The sequence below is a fragment of the Saccostrea cucullata genome, unplaced genomic scaffold (assembly GCF_032062105.1).
Source record: "Saccostrea cucullata isolate Sc308-1 unplaced genomic scaffold, CSIRO_AGI_Scuc_v1 ctg6281, whole genome shotgun sequence".
NCBI classification, from domain to species: Eukaryota; Metazoa; Mollusca; class Bivalvia; order Ostreida; family Ostreidae; genus Saccostrea; species Saccostrea cuccullata.
This window is the reverse complement of record NW_026928895.1, coordinates 3,565-18,784: the sequence shown is the minus strand read 5'-3', so window position 1 is coordinate 18,784 and position 15,220 is coordinate 3,565. Positions and strand designations below refer to the sequence as shown.

General features: G+C 34.3%; 1 protein-coding gene across 3 annotated transcripts; it reads right to left on the bottom strand.

Moving 5' to 3' along the window:
• Window positions 1-8,209: 8,209 nt before the first annotated feature.
• On the bottom strand, window positions 8,210-14,570 carry LOC134279091 (thrombospondin-1-like). Of its 3 annotated transcripts, none has more exons than XR_009994573.1 (7): window positions 13,947-14,570; window positions 13,637-13,741; window positions 11,858-12,028; window positions 11,025-11,195; window positions 9,209-9,382; window positions 8,706-8,874; window positions 8,210-8,616 (listed from the first exon to the last, which is right to left on the bottom strand). XR_009994573.1 is itself a non-coding variant. In XM_062761445.1 (7 exons), exons 1-5 carry the CDS (start codon window positions 14,002-14,004, stop codon window positions 9,360-9,362), a joined length of 537 nt encoding a protein of 178 aa, XP_062617429.1. In that variant the 5' UTR covers window positions 14,005-14,570; the 3' UTR covers window positions 8,210-8,616; window positions 8,701-8,874; window positions 9,209-9,359. The 3 variants fall into 3 exon arrangements, 2 of the variants coding, with proteins under 2 accessions (XP_062617429.1, XP_062617428.1); XM_062761445.1 differs by having other exon boundaries at window positions 8,701-8,874; window positions 13,637-13,750; XM_062761444.1 differs by having other exon boundaries at window positions 13,637-13,750.
• Window positions 14,571-15,220: the final 650 nt, after the last annotated feature.

Here is a 15,220-nt window from a genome sequence, read left to right as displayed (position 1 = left end):
AGAGTATGTTCCTATCCTGTACAACAAATCGTATACGACGTAATGGATCCAACCAATGAACGGCTTGGGTTTTTAATTTATTCATAAATTACTGGTCAACGATAAAGTCATGTACAATTTAAAGTACACGTACGTGTACCTGCAACAAATTTAGAATTGTTTGGTAAATATTTATACGTATCGAATCAACTAAGAGATATAAAATCAATATGCAGATGATGAATGTATATTTATGCATAAGTAAGGGAAGTTGACGATTGAAAAGTAAAAGTCATCATGTTTATAGTAGAGCTTGATTGATAGCCTACCATTAACGTTCAAGTAAAATATCCAAATGTCAGACTCTGTGGTATCTAATTTCAAGCTTATTGGGATACATCGTATCGACATAAGAATATCATCTGTCTTCTTTCTCTCTGTTAACCATATATAGCAGTTTTTAAGTTTTTTAAGTATATGGATGACATACGACTTAGATTGTTACATGTAGATGTTTTTCTGTTTAGTGGACAAAGGTACGTTTTAACTTTTCTTGCTGCTGAAGTATCAGGGTCCTCGATTCGTCGTATTTTTCCAATTGTGGCGGAGTCATATTTATTTAAAATAATTTTTTTATCTTTATTGAATAACTTACTGAGCCATAATTTACTATATGCCATATTTGGTAGTAGTCTCCATTCATGAATTCTACTCACAAAATCTCATTGGCCAGTAAATTTGTACCCCCTTGTTTAACCGGTTTTTCTGCTATATATACTGAGGCATGGGTCCATCCCTGTCAGTGCGGGAAATTTAACTTACATATTACCAGCTGCCCGTTGTCACCACTTGAAAGGTAATTTTCTTAGTCTATTAAATTTTTGTATTTTATTTATTAAGTCCAAGTCATAAGCTCAAGTGTTTTTCATATTTTTGAGAGAAAGATATTTTAAACTATGAAATTGACGTTTTTTGGCTTAGTGAACTTAAATTTTCTTATTTTTGAAGTGAATATGAAATAAAAGTATTTTGTCTCAGTGTCTATGTGTATTATGATATTGTATATATGTTTTTGTATTTGTAGATCTGCCATTGCTTTTTCATTCCTAATAAATTTATTAAATTGAACCTGCGTTCTTCATCCCTGCTTGGTTACATTTGGCGTCGCCGGGAACTAAAGCAATGGCTAGTGGTGACAACGGAGAATTTCATGTAAAATTCCAACGACGTGAGTAGAACTTCAAATTCCATTACATCAATGAAACATCGTGGGAAAGGAATGTTTATTCGAGCGTAAACTACCCGTACTGATAGTGAATACCATTCTCGGCTGTTACAATGGCGAGTCATCCAACTGTAAAATCGTTACAGAAAGAAATCAAAGGTCTGCAGAATCAACTTAGCGAAATGGGTTGGAAATCAAATTACGAACCAAAAGAACCAAAAACTGTTTATGTGCAGCGAGATCGCACTGTTCCGAAATTCACCGGCAATAACATGGATATAGAGGACTGGATAGAAAATGTTCAATATGCAGCACGTGGTATGACAAAGGAAGAAGGGGCGGATCTAATTTACCAAAATCTATCTGGAAATGCGCGAGACGAAATCAAGTATTTGTCAGGTGATGTACGAAAAGATCCTCTACATATGGTTAAAATTTTGCGGGATGTATTCGGTGATAGAGACAGTGCTATTAAATTACAGAAGAAATTTCTTGACAGAAAACAGAACGAAACTGAAACACTGCGTCAATATTCTTATGGTCTGATGGATATCATTAGAAGAATTACTCGGAAAGACTCGTCAGTTTTCGGAAACCAAGATAAAACATTGTGTGAACATTTTTCAGAAAATGTCAGGGACCAGTATCTACGGAAACATCTAAAACGTATTCTGCGCACGCAACCGGATATCACGTTTAGGGAACTTAGAGAAGAGGCTATACTCTGGTCAGAAGAAGATGAACATGGCGAAGTCTCGTTACAAGAATCACTGGAGAAGAAATCAACTGAACAAAACCGTGAGTCTGAGAGTGAAAAGAAAACTGAAGTATCGACAGAAAAAATACCGAAGCAAACGGAAATTGAAAGTGAAAAGAAAATCAAAGAACTTACCGACGCATTGAAGAAACAATCGTGTCAGATAGAAAATTTAACAAAAGCTGTCAATTCCAAACAAAAATACTACGACAACAACTGGTATTATTATGATCAACCACTTACCATGCTGACATGTTACCGATGCAAAAAGCAGGGACACAAAGCTAATGAATGCCCAACAAAACCGGATTCTACAAATTCTGAACAGGAAAACAAAAGCCCTTCGTAATGCAGAGTCCCGTTATAGAGGGGAGTGAAACGGACTCATGGAAAATGAACACACGTTTAGTTGGTAAATGTCCTTCAGTATTTGTGACAATGAATGGTGTTAATGTTAATTGTTTAGTTGATACTGGATCATCAGTTTCTACAGTGACAGAATCATTTTATGAGAAACACCTGAAGTCAGCAACGAAATTAAATACAGACATTGTGTTTTCTTTGAAAGCATCTAACGGACTTTCCATACCGTTTATTGGATACATCGAGGTCAACATTGAGGTCATGGGTCAACAGTTACAGCAAGTGGGTGTGTTAGTTGTGAAAAATTCCGTTGATTTAGAAACACGTCAGCGTAAGGAAAACATTCCGGCCATTCTAGGAATGAACACGATTTCACTGTGTAAGAATCTATTAGAAACGCAACACGGAGCAGAGTACACAGAAAAAGTTGAAGAAATTTCAGCAAATTACAAATTAAAAGAACAATTCAAAGCATGTGACAGAAATGTTAAACGTGATGTCATAGGATATTTTAAAGTCTGTGCAAAGTCTCCAGTACGAATTCCGGGAAAATCTGTGACTGTTATCAATGGTACAGCACCAAAGATGCCAAGACTGTATGAAGCCATGGTAGAACCGTTAACATCTACTCAACATTTGTCATCAAACATTATCGTTGTCCGGACTCTTAGTAAAGTGAACCGTGGATTTCTGTGCTTTCGTATCGCAAATATTGGTACTGACGATGTGTGGTTAGCACCCAGAACAAGAGTTGCCGTCCTTGTCAATGGCGATGTACTTGAAAATTCATCTAACATCGAATTCACTAGAAAAGGAAATACTGAAGAGATTTTTGTTCAACAAGAATTTATGTGCAGTGAAACCACAAATTCAGAGGAAGTGACAAGTGATTTCAAAATTCCACCGGAAATAGAAAAGTTGAATTTAGATCCTGCACAGATGAAAGAAATTCGCACTCTTTTCTACCGAAATCAAGATGTATTCTCTCAAAATGATGACGATATAGGATATACTACAGCCATAAAACATACTATTCGGACAACAGACGATCAGCCTATAGGGCAACCTTACAGACGAATACCCCCATCACAATATGAAGAAGTGAAATCACATATTTGTAAATTGTTGAACAACAATATTATAAGGGAGAGTACAAGTCCATACGCATCACCGATTGTGTTAGTCAGAAAGAAAGATAATTCGCTCCGCTTATGTGTGGACTACCGTAAACTTAACAGCAAAACTCACAAAGATGCCTATCCACTACCCAGAGTAGAAGAATCATTTGATGCTCTATGCGTTGCGAAATTTTTCTCGACAATGGATCTTACCTGTGGCTATAACCAAGTAGCTGTCCATGAAGATGATATCGAAAAAACGGCATTCACAACGCCAATGGGTCTGTATGAATATCTTCGTATGCCGTTTGGTTTGTGCAACGCCCCTGCGACGTTTCAGAGGTTAATGCAACACTGCTTCAGGGATGAGATATTTAACATTTTACTTGTGTTTTTGGACGATATTATCGTCTATTCAGAAGACATTCCAGAACATTTGAAGCGATTAGAGACAGTGTTTAGAATCATCCGGAAACATGGATTAAAGTTGAAAATGTCAAAGTGCAATTTTTTTCAAAGTGAAGTTCGTTATCTCGGACATGTCATATCCTCCGAGGGAATCAAAACTGACCCAGAAAAAATAAGTGCTGTGCAAAATTTTGAAAAACCGACAACTGTGAAAAAACTCAAGTCATTTCTTGGATTAGCAGGACACTATAGACGTTTTGTGAAAGGATTTAGTAATATAGCATCGCCATTACACAAGTTGTCCCAGCAGTTTACACCTTATCCAAGGAAACCGTTTGGAAATAAATGGAATTCTCAGTGTGACGATGCGTTTACTACATTGAAAAAGCTTCTTGTGAGTTCTCCTATCTTAGGATATGCAGATTTCCAAAAGCCGTTTATTCTTGAAACAGACGCTAGTATGTTAGGATTAGGAGCCATTCTATCGCAAGTCAAAGACGGAAAACAACATGTCATCGCCTATGCTAGCAGATCCTTGAGACCAAGTGAAAGGAATATGCAAAATTATAGTTCTCGAAAACTGGAATTACTATCATTAACCTGGGCAATAACAGAAAAGTTCAAAGATTACTTATTGGGATCAAAATTCACAGTGTTCACTGATAACAACCCGTTGTGTCATCTTAACACATCAAAACTCAGTGCAATTGAACAACGCTGGATTTCAAAATTGGCTATGTTTAACTTTGATGTGAAATTCCGACCAGGCCGCCATAACGAAAACGCAGATGCTCTTTCACGTATCAGTGATCCTGATGATTCATCGCGGCAAAGTGATTTAGAGATTCTACTAGAGAAGTTCTCAGATTCTACGAAACTACCCTCGGATCTACAGAAACAAAGTATTTCAAGTGTAATTGTGAATGAAGTTTACGACACTTTTCATCTCTTAAACCAGATGAAATACAGTCTCTTCAGTCAGCTGATTCAGACTTGGCAACATTTCTGAAGATTTTCAATAAAGGATCTAAACCAACAAAAACAGAAATCAGAAAATTACCAAGATCTGTGATTACATTAGTAAGACAGTGGGATAAAATTGTAATTGTGAAAGGAATTCTTTACAGAGTGGTAACAGATCCGATACTAGGGGATTTAAAACAATTTATTCTTCCAAGATCATTACGTGAAAAAGTGTTATTCAGTTGTCATGACAACTTTGGCCATCAAGGGATAGAGCGCACATTTTCTGCTGTTCGTTCAAGATGTGATTGGCCTGGAATATTCAATTCTGTGAAGGATTATTGTAAGCGCTGTGAACGTTGTGTAATTTCCAAGATGCCTCAACCAGCTATACGCACTACAATGAGCCACCTCATCGCATCTAGACCTCTGCAAATTCTAGCAATCGATTTTACTGTTTTGGAACCAGCGCATGGAAAAGAAAACGTTCTTGTGATGACTGATGTCTTTACAAAATTTACGCAAGCTGTTCCAACAAAGGACCAGAAGGCAGATACGGTTGCGAATGTTCTTTTAAACGAATGGTTCTTCAAGTATTGTGTTCCCGATCGTATTCATTCGGATCAAGGCCGAAATTTTGAAGCAAATATCATTGCTCAACTGTGTAGGATGTATGGAATTACACGATCTCGAACCACACCTTACCACCCAGAAGGAAACGCCCAGTGCGAAAGATTTAATAGAACCCTACACAACTTATTAAAGAGTCTTACACCTGACCGAAAGCGACATTGGCCAAAACATCTGCCCGAATTACTATTTTCCTACAACGCAACACAGAATTCAACAACCGGATACAGCCCGTTTTATCTTATGTTTGGACGTCCTCCCAAGATACCCATCGATTTTCTACTTGGAGCTTTGGACAGTGACGATGATGATCAGATGACGACTAACGAATGGATCAAATCTCACCAGGACCGACTAAAGTACGCGTTCAACAAAGCAAGTGATCATACGTCTCTGATGGTCAAAAACATGAAGTTGACCAACGACAGAAAAGCCTTTGACCCGGAATTGAATACTGATGACAAAGTGTACGTTCGAAACCGTCAAATCCGCGGCAGAAACAAAATTCAAGATTCATGGGACTCTACTGTGTATCGTGTTGTGAATATTTCAGGAAATGTCGTTAGTGTTGTGTCAGACGATGGCAGCCAGAAAACCTTAAACCGCCGTGATGTGACGAGATGTGTTTCCTAAATAACGCTATTACATATGCAAAAACTTTTTGTTACTTTTGATGTTCATATGTATATTTTTCTGGAGAGTATGTGGCTATTATTGAAAAATGTATTTTGATAGAATATATATTTTTCATTTATCGAGACGCTAAATTTAAAGCTGGGGAGTATGTGGCGAAGTCATATTTATTTAAAATAATTTTTTTTATCTTTATTGAATAACTTACTGAGCCATAATTTACTATATGCCATATTTGGTAGTAGTCTCCATTCATGAATTCTACTCACAAAATCTCATTGGCCAGTAAATTTGTACCCCCTTGTTTAACCGGTTTTTCTGCTATATATACTGAGGCATGGGCCCATCCCTGTCAGTGCGGGAAATTTAACTTACATATTACCAGCTGCCCGTTGTCACCACTTGAAAGGTAATTTTCTTAGTCTATTAAATTTTTGTATTTTATTTATTAAGTCCAAGTCATAAGCTCAAGTGTTTTTCATATTTTTGAGAGAAAGATATTTTAAACTATGAAATTGACGTTTTTTGGCTTAGTGAACTTAAATTTTCTTATTTTTGAAGTGAATATGAAATAAAAGTATTTTGTCTCAGTGTCTATGTGTATTATGATATTGTATATATGTTTTTGTATTTGTAGATCTGCCATTGCTTTTTCATTCCTAATAAATTTATTAAATTGAACCTGCGTTCTTCATCCCTGCTTGGTTACACAATGGATTCAACGGTCCTACGTTTTTGCATCTATGCAAAAGTTATCGTTTCGTAAGATTGACGAATAACTAAAGCATCAAATATTGGACCGACCTTGGATCATTTAGTTTCACCACTTCGTCACACAACCATACGTCCGTGGCTCCAGCTTTCAATAAGGTTTTATCAATAAGCAAATGTTTACTCACATATTTCGACTCGATAAGTCAAGCGAAATTGGTAAAAGGCACCATCCGTTTACAAAATCGATTTAATACTAGCTTTCTAATTGAACCTACTATCAACTTAATTTCATTTCTAACAAGCTGGATTTATCCATTCCATTTTCATTCTTTATTTGTGATGTAATATCCCGACACCAGCATATGATGTTTGAGACTTCAAAGGATGACTGCACTTGCAACTGATGATTTGCGAAATTAGCGTCAAAAAAACTTTCAGAATAGACATTTTTCTTTTAATAGCAGAAATGATCAACACCTAATCTAAAACTTTACTTAATTACAATATATAAAAGTATGTATCTACATGTATGATGTACAAATCTGTTTTCTGAGGCTGAGGTCATCAAAAGTTCTTCAATCTCCGTACGATAATGAGATTGTCCACACTTTTTTACTGGCTTTATACATAAAAAGCACATGTTTGTTTATTATTCTCCTTTTAACAGTAGTTGTATAATTGGATATGTAATGTTGTGTTAAAAGGAAATTAATAGACAAACATGCTCTCATTTTTAAAAGGTGAAAAAACGGCTACTTCTTACACTCGCTTTCTTGTTGTAACTAAGGGCTGTGACACGTTGAATATTATAATTCATTCCTCAAGTAATTTTGTGAATACTAAATTCCCTCACGTGACTTACTGCTAGCATGTTTTAAGATAAGTAGGACACTGTACTCGAACACGTCAAGTAGTCAGCAATCGATTTAAAGTATTCTTTACTAACTAATTCATACGTTTTAAACCTTTGTAAATAATGTACTTGTGCCATACAGAGATTTCGGTTTTTTTTTAAATATATATCATTGTTATTCATCCGGTCTAATTTTAGATCTATTCTTACGACATTAGCTCCACCTCTCGTACATGCATATTGTTCAATCAAGGGCAGATAATTATAAATTCTCTATATTTCGAAAACTGTAAGGACATAAACATGAAAATAAATATTGTATTACAGTCTGAAATTATTTTTAACATTTAAATTAGGTTTCAAATTGACATACTTCTGTAGTAAATAAATATATTAAAAAGATATTAAGTTAGGATTTAAAAGCCAAACAGTCATCGACAAAGACCCCAAACACAGCTTTAAGTGTTATCCTTTTATTTGGTCAATATCTTTCCAAATAATGCAAATAATAAATTTCTAGAATTCAAAGAAATGGTAAACCTCCTACGATGTTCAAAATTTTGCCTGTCAGAAACCATCCTTAGTAATCTACATGAATATTTTTCACTTCAAATCCCATATTTTGCTGGTTTAAGGGGGTATATAATATATTTATCATTATAACAGTAACTTGATCATGACTCAAAGTTGTGATTTCCAATTTTTCTGACAAAAGTCTTTTCTATCATCTGTCCTTAAAAGTATTTTTTTTTTCATTATTTAATTGGGTGACATCGAAACAAACTAATGATGTACTTTTGCCCTCTCTTTTGCCATGTCTGTATTTACCCGTTACGTTTAAAACGACATGTTTTGTGAATGCATGTTTATTGTTTTAATAACTTTCGTTGGATATCATACATGTTTCATCCAACAAAAACCGGGCCTTGTATAAAATGTTTTGTAGCCGAAGAAGCAGTGGATTCCATGTGATCTGTGAATTAAAAGAAAGCAATTATTATCTTTTGTAGACTTTTGATAAATAACTGCCAGTTATAGGAAAACAATTCTTAATTACTTTACTTGTGTAGTTTATACCTGGGCTGGTCAGATTCCAAATTCCTACCGGTACAATGACGTCCTCCGTGAGATGGTGGTGGATTGTTACATTGCCTTACTCTGATATGTATTCCTCCGCCACATGACATGTCACATGGACGGAAGTGTCCCCACTGACCCCAAAGGCCATCAACTAAACATTACAATATATGCTTTAATATGATTTCAAGACAAGTTATCGAAAAAAAGATGAGTTTTATTTTTTTGTTTATATCTTAAATTAAAGGTCAATACAGTACTTTTATGCGTATATTCTAAAAAGCTATAAAATTAACATGTGAAAGGTGATTAATTCTTCCAAAATTTTTCATATTGACAAGCGTCAGTTTTTCTTCAAAAATATTGAAATACATTGTGCAATGTATACAGCTACTAAAATTCGTTTTTCCCTGATCATTACATATAATAATGGAGTAAGGAAGTATTTTTAAAAAAAACACATCTGCAGAAAGTCATGAATAGGAAACCTGGACAGGCTGTGAGATTGCAGGGAATGCCTTCTGTTGAGTTTCCTGTACACTTATGACCCCCGTATTTAGGATGCGGCTGGGAGCAGGTGCGAGTTCTGAGATGTAAACCTAGTCCACAACTACCGCTACAATGTTTACTGAAGTTGGACTATGAAGACCATCCTCCGTCAACTTTTAAAAGTTTAGGCCAAACAAAAAAATAACTTTGTTTACTGTTACATGCTGAAATAAAATAGGGTCGGTAGGTAGGATTTTTTTTTTATTTTATTGAATTTTTTTATACACAAATTCACATGAATTGGAATTACAAGACAGTTTTACCATTGTATGGTGCCTTACTTTTGTTTGGGCTTGTAATATGGGTGGTAGACAATATAATCTTTCTTGCCAACTGCCTTACAACTCAGGGGTGTGCAATTAAAAAAAAATCAAGTACTAACCCACAGGCTTGTAACAGCAATAAAGTTACTAGTCCGAAGTTAAAAGTGACCAGTCCAAACATAGGGTAAAAAAAAAATTATAAAAAATTACAAGACAGTTTTACCATTGTATGGTGCCTTACTTTTGTTTGGGCTTGTAATATGGGTGGTAGACAATATAATCGTTCTTGCCAACTGCCCTACAATTCAGGGGTGTGCAATTAAAAAAAAAATCAAGTACTAACCCACAGGCTTGTAACCATGGTAACAGCAATAAAGTTACTAGTCCAAAGTTAAAAGTGACCAGTCCAAACATAGGGTAAAAAAAAATTATAAAAACTAAGATTTAAAAAAGTTCATTGTTGAGAAAGCCAGGGTCCTAAGCCATTCCTTTTAAAGTTGAAGTTTAAAAATTTAAGAAATTATCTTTTCTTTTCTGAACATATTGTACAAGTCTAGCTTATCTAAAATGAAGCAAAAATCATTTTATTTTCATTTCAAACCATTAAGTATAATTGACATATATTAAAGTTTAATCACATAACACTTAACTATCAGTTGATTGGTGGATCGTATATAATTGAAAGAGATATCTGCATGTATTTACCATTAACAGAGGAATGGAGGAAATTCGGATTAGGAAAAAAACGATCGTTTTCTAAGTAAATAAGTCAGGTAGTACTGCAAAATGGATGAGATTAAAGTGATTTAAGAACAGTAGGAGCATGCTGCCTGGAAAATTTTCATTAGTTGGAAATTAAATAGCAAAACAATGAGTGAAAATACCGTTTGTGTTTCCTCATGTATTTATGATTATACATGATAATTTTAATTTTATTTTTACTACCCCCAAAAAACGGTAGCTCCGGGCGTTGGGTGATGCTAGTTGCACACCCTGCAACTGCCACGCAATGGTAAGCAAATTGCAACGAACTCGTTGATGTAGAATTTGAACTCACTGGTTTTGTTTCTGTACTTTCAATTTCGATTTCAAAGATGAATGTAAAAGTTAAACTGACCGGCCAGTAAATTCCGGATTTTTATGACGAAAAAAAAGTTTGAGTCGGCGATTAAAATTAGGGTCGGTCGGGTAACCGTAAACAAACATATTTTTTTGTTACGCCTTATCAAATTCGACAGAAATTACCATTATATCAATAAGATTATTATTACTGTCATTATTTGCTCTTAGTTAAATTTCATAAATTTATAATTTATCAGGTAGCAGTCAGTTCAGCACTTTTCATTAATTCAGAATGTACTTGCCATCCGATCAATTCACAATTCTCATAAAAACACATATAAGAAACTGAATTCTCTAGCTCATGATAATCTTTTAAACAGCAGAAAACAACAACGTTTTAGAAATCCCATAATTTAAGGTAATTTTTTACTTGGACAGTGGAACATGTTACATCCTATCACTTCCACAGAATCACCAATACAAGGTAGATCACCATCAGCTGGAGCGGGACTGGTACAATCTCTGAACCTTAGTTTCCAGCCTCCACCACACGATTTATCACAACTACTGAATCCTCCCCAAGAAGTCCAAGATCCATTTACTATTTAAAATCGATAATTTACATGTATATCATCTATCAGTTCATATCTTATTAGTTTGAGATCACAAGCATAAAGTAAATAAGAATGCTGAAATATAAAGTGGGTTAAAATATTATAATTTATACATTATTCAACAGTGAATGATTGATGTAGACTTCTGGTTAGGGGAGTTTAAGAACTTCCTAACGATCTCATAATAATGTTTGTTTTCACCAAGACTTTTATAAATGGGATGTAAAAGGAGACAACTCTTAGTTAAAACATTGTTTTTGTTTTCTGAAAGAAATTAGACATTTAGTGGATGTTATATTCATTGGTAAGCGTTATATAGGGAAGTCGTCTTTTCTTTATATTTAATGAACGCATTTTTTGCGTAGTTGATAATACACGTCTAGCTAAACATCATCTCTTGGCTTAATTTATGTTTAAAGATACTCACTAACGACTCAGGCAAAAGAGGGATAAAGAGAGACAAATATTGTCTTCCATACAGAAATATGAGAAACGCAACGATTATGTCTAGGTATTCAGTTGCCAATATTCTTTATTTTATTAGAATGCAGTTCAACAATTCATATCTGATGAAATAAAATCAGTCACAAATTGTTGTTCATATGAACTCCAGAGTAAAGTATACACCATTTTCTCTATATGTACTAACCTTGACATGCGTCTGAGCCACAGTCTCTAGGCTCTTGTAACACCTGATTACTACAACAGCCTCTACAGGTCCTGTACCTGTGTTGTGTACCATTACCTCCACACGATACATTACAAGCGGTCCACTCACTCCAGGGTGATAACGCGTAGTTATAAGGAGAGACTCCTGAGGCTATCGTAAACGATATATAATATAAGAGTATTATACTTTTATGATCAATGACTTATACATTTTTTATTTTTCTTGTTTAACCTATCCATTGAATTTAATATTTTTTAGTAACTGGATGAAATTCTACAGTGAGTAAAATGGTCATCGTTTATTTTCCATTCAGTTACATTTCAATTACCTTTCAGAAAATTTGAAGTCGCATTTCAGTAAACTTTCAGTCATATTTCAAAGTTTTATTTTGCAATTGTTTGTATTTGATGACAATATTGAAGAGAAAATATGTTCATTTCTGTTTGAACTTATGAGGGGGTCAGAGGTCATAGCGTTTACCTACATATTTTTCTCACGATGGAACCGGTTTCAGAAGAATTCTAAATAGATAGCGATGAAAAAGATAAAATGATTGAAACATATGGATGCATATTCAATCAACAGATGTACATTAGATCTTCTTTCGATAAATTTCATAAATTGTGAAGTAGGGTCTGAATTTATACAGTAAGTATATAAAGGGATGAGTTCAGTGGGGGAGGGGGGTGTTAGGACACACATTGTTAGAGTTCAAAGTATCCTAGTACCTTAGGCTAAAAGGTGACTTCAGTATCGTTTCCTATTCCAATTTAGTAATATAACATAAAAATTCGTATCAGTGTACGACATTTGATCTAAATATTTTGAGTAGTGATGCAGTTGAATTGCTTACATCAGTTTGTATAAGCATGTGAAGATTGACATTGATTTATGAAAAAAGTAAGGTCAAAGAAAAGGTCAAGGTAAAAATGTTGATGCAGTTAAAAAGCTCTCATCAGTATGTATCCGCATATGAAATTGAAGAAAAAAAATTACGAATGCTTTCATTAAAACTGACTTAAACACAATTTGATAAAAGTGATGTTGTAGTCAAACGAAAGGTCTGGGTCAAAATATTGATGCAGTTGAATTGCTTACATCACTATGTACCGGCATATGAATTTTGACATTAACTTAATAAAAGTGAAAGATCAAGGTCAAAAATGTTGATGCGGTTATATAGCTCTCGTCAGTATATTTATCAGCAAATGAAGTTTGATTAAAACATCTTGTATGATTTCTTAAAAACTGAGCTAAACACTAATTTATGGAAAGTGTGTTCAAGGATAAATGAAAGGTTAAGGTAAAAAATGTTGATGCAGTTGAATAGCTCTCATCAATATGTTTCAACATGTAAAGTTTGATATCACCAAATTGAATTTTATTTAAAACTATATACTAAAGATAATTTTTAAAAAAGTAGAAATAAGGTCAAAGGAAAGGTCAAGGTCGAAAATGTTCGTGCAGTTACATATCTCTTATCAATATCTAACAGCATATGAAGCTTGATGAAAATATCTAGGATAGTTTCTAGGAGACTGAGCTTTGAACTGAGCTAAATGCAAAGAGTGACAGTAGGAAAGAAGGACGGAAGACGGACTTGACAACTTTATATGCCCCGACCATATTCATTGCAGAACATAAACAAATATAAATTGGTCTTACGTTAAAAAAGCAAAATAATATCCCTATTGTTTGTTTGATTTCTAGGGAAAACGCATTTATTGAGAACATGAAATGATTTCAAACATAACTTACGGCATTGACATGTCGTATGGTGAGAATCATACACTGAACTTGAATAAATGCATTGACATCCCTCACCACAACATGAACTCCTATAGCAGTACCCGGAGACAGTTTCTGTAAACACTGTAGTAAATTCAAAAACATGTATGCAACTAGTAAATTAAATAAATTATTAATACGGAAAATGTTTTGAATATTTCATTAAAGATCTTTCCGTTAATTAAATGCTAAATGCTTCACCTACAATCATTGTTTATCTTATATTTCAAGGTAATTGTAAGCTAAAAATCAATAAAAATATAATTCAATGTCAACCTACCACAGATTGTAAGAACATATATAAAAACACATGCCAGACATGTCATATTCGACTTCATTAGAGTTTTAATGATAGGACGAGATAAGGGGATATGGAGCTCCGTTCTATGACTTTTTTTTGGTTTGGTTTTTTTTTAAAAGTACTTGAATTAGTTCCAAAAGAGTAGATTGGCGGACACAATGGGGAATATGGTTTATTTTGCATTACAAAAACACTCTTGAGAACATTCGTGTACTTATAGCACCATTAATGGGTTTGACTGAAAAAGACAATCCTTCAGAAGCCAGATCTGACGAGCAGTGTGTTTGGAATATTTCTATTGTATTATCAGGAGATCGTAGCTGTACAGGGAAAAGTCGATGTTCTTTTCCAACAGACCTTGTTCAAAAGGATGATAGATACCTTATTCTTTTTTCTGTGGTTGTACAATTTGAATATTGAGTACAACACGGAATTATTCTGGATGAAGGTGCATATCATTGGTAACTTCATGGATCTGAAACATTTTGCAACCGCAAATATGCAGAACTACAAACCTTCTTAAGAGGGTTAAAATCAAAGTACCATGGTTGTGATTAATTGTCTATTATCACTGAATAAAAGGCAGAAAATACACTTGTTAGAGACTAAAGCTTTAAGATAAAAACCACATACACTGTATACTATACTGTAATCAGATAATCTTTATTATATCAACTTCAATGTAGGTGTGTCAACAATAAGAATATTTTAACAAGGAAATGCAAAAAATATATATATGGAGATAACGAACAGTATTCGAGCAAAAAATCTTTATTAGTAAATATATGGAGATAATTAACAGTATTCAACAACAAAATTTCAACAAAATAATACAAAGAAACATATGTAAATAATGAAAATTATTAGAGCAAAAAGTTTTATCAATAAATATATGGAGATAATGAACAGAATTCCAGCTCAAAATTCATCAGAACATTACACAATTTGAGCAGAGTAAACATGGACCTCAAAAACATCAGAGGTGGGACAAGGTGCTACGGAGGAGTGAGCATTCACTGTCGACAACCCACATTCCCCGTGTGCTCCTTGTCATGATCGGGAAATAACCTAAAGTAAATTGTACGTATGTAGAGCATGCTCTTGTCTATCGAATCAACTGAGATACATAACTTCCATATGCAGGTGATGAAGGTATATTGCTGCATAAGTAAGGGAAGTTGAAGACTGATATTCATCACATTTATTATAGAGGTTGGTTGTTAGCTTACCATTAACGTCTTTTTCAAGTAAAA

Bases quoted from the DNA above. Each gene is read 5' to 3' on its own strand.
- LOC134279091 (XM_062761445.1), bottom strand. From the start codon at position 14,004: ATGAAGTCGAATATGACATGTCTGGCATGTGTTTTTATATATGTTCTT. The intron at 12,029-13,636 runs GTAAGTTATGTT...CGTTTACGATAG, and splicing joins CCATACGACATGTCAATGCC to CCTCAGGAGTCTCTCCTTAT. The intron at 11,196-11,857 runs GTTAGTACATAT...GATTTTAAATAG, and splicing joins TGGCTCAGACGCATGTCAAG to TAAATGGATCTTGGACTTCT.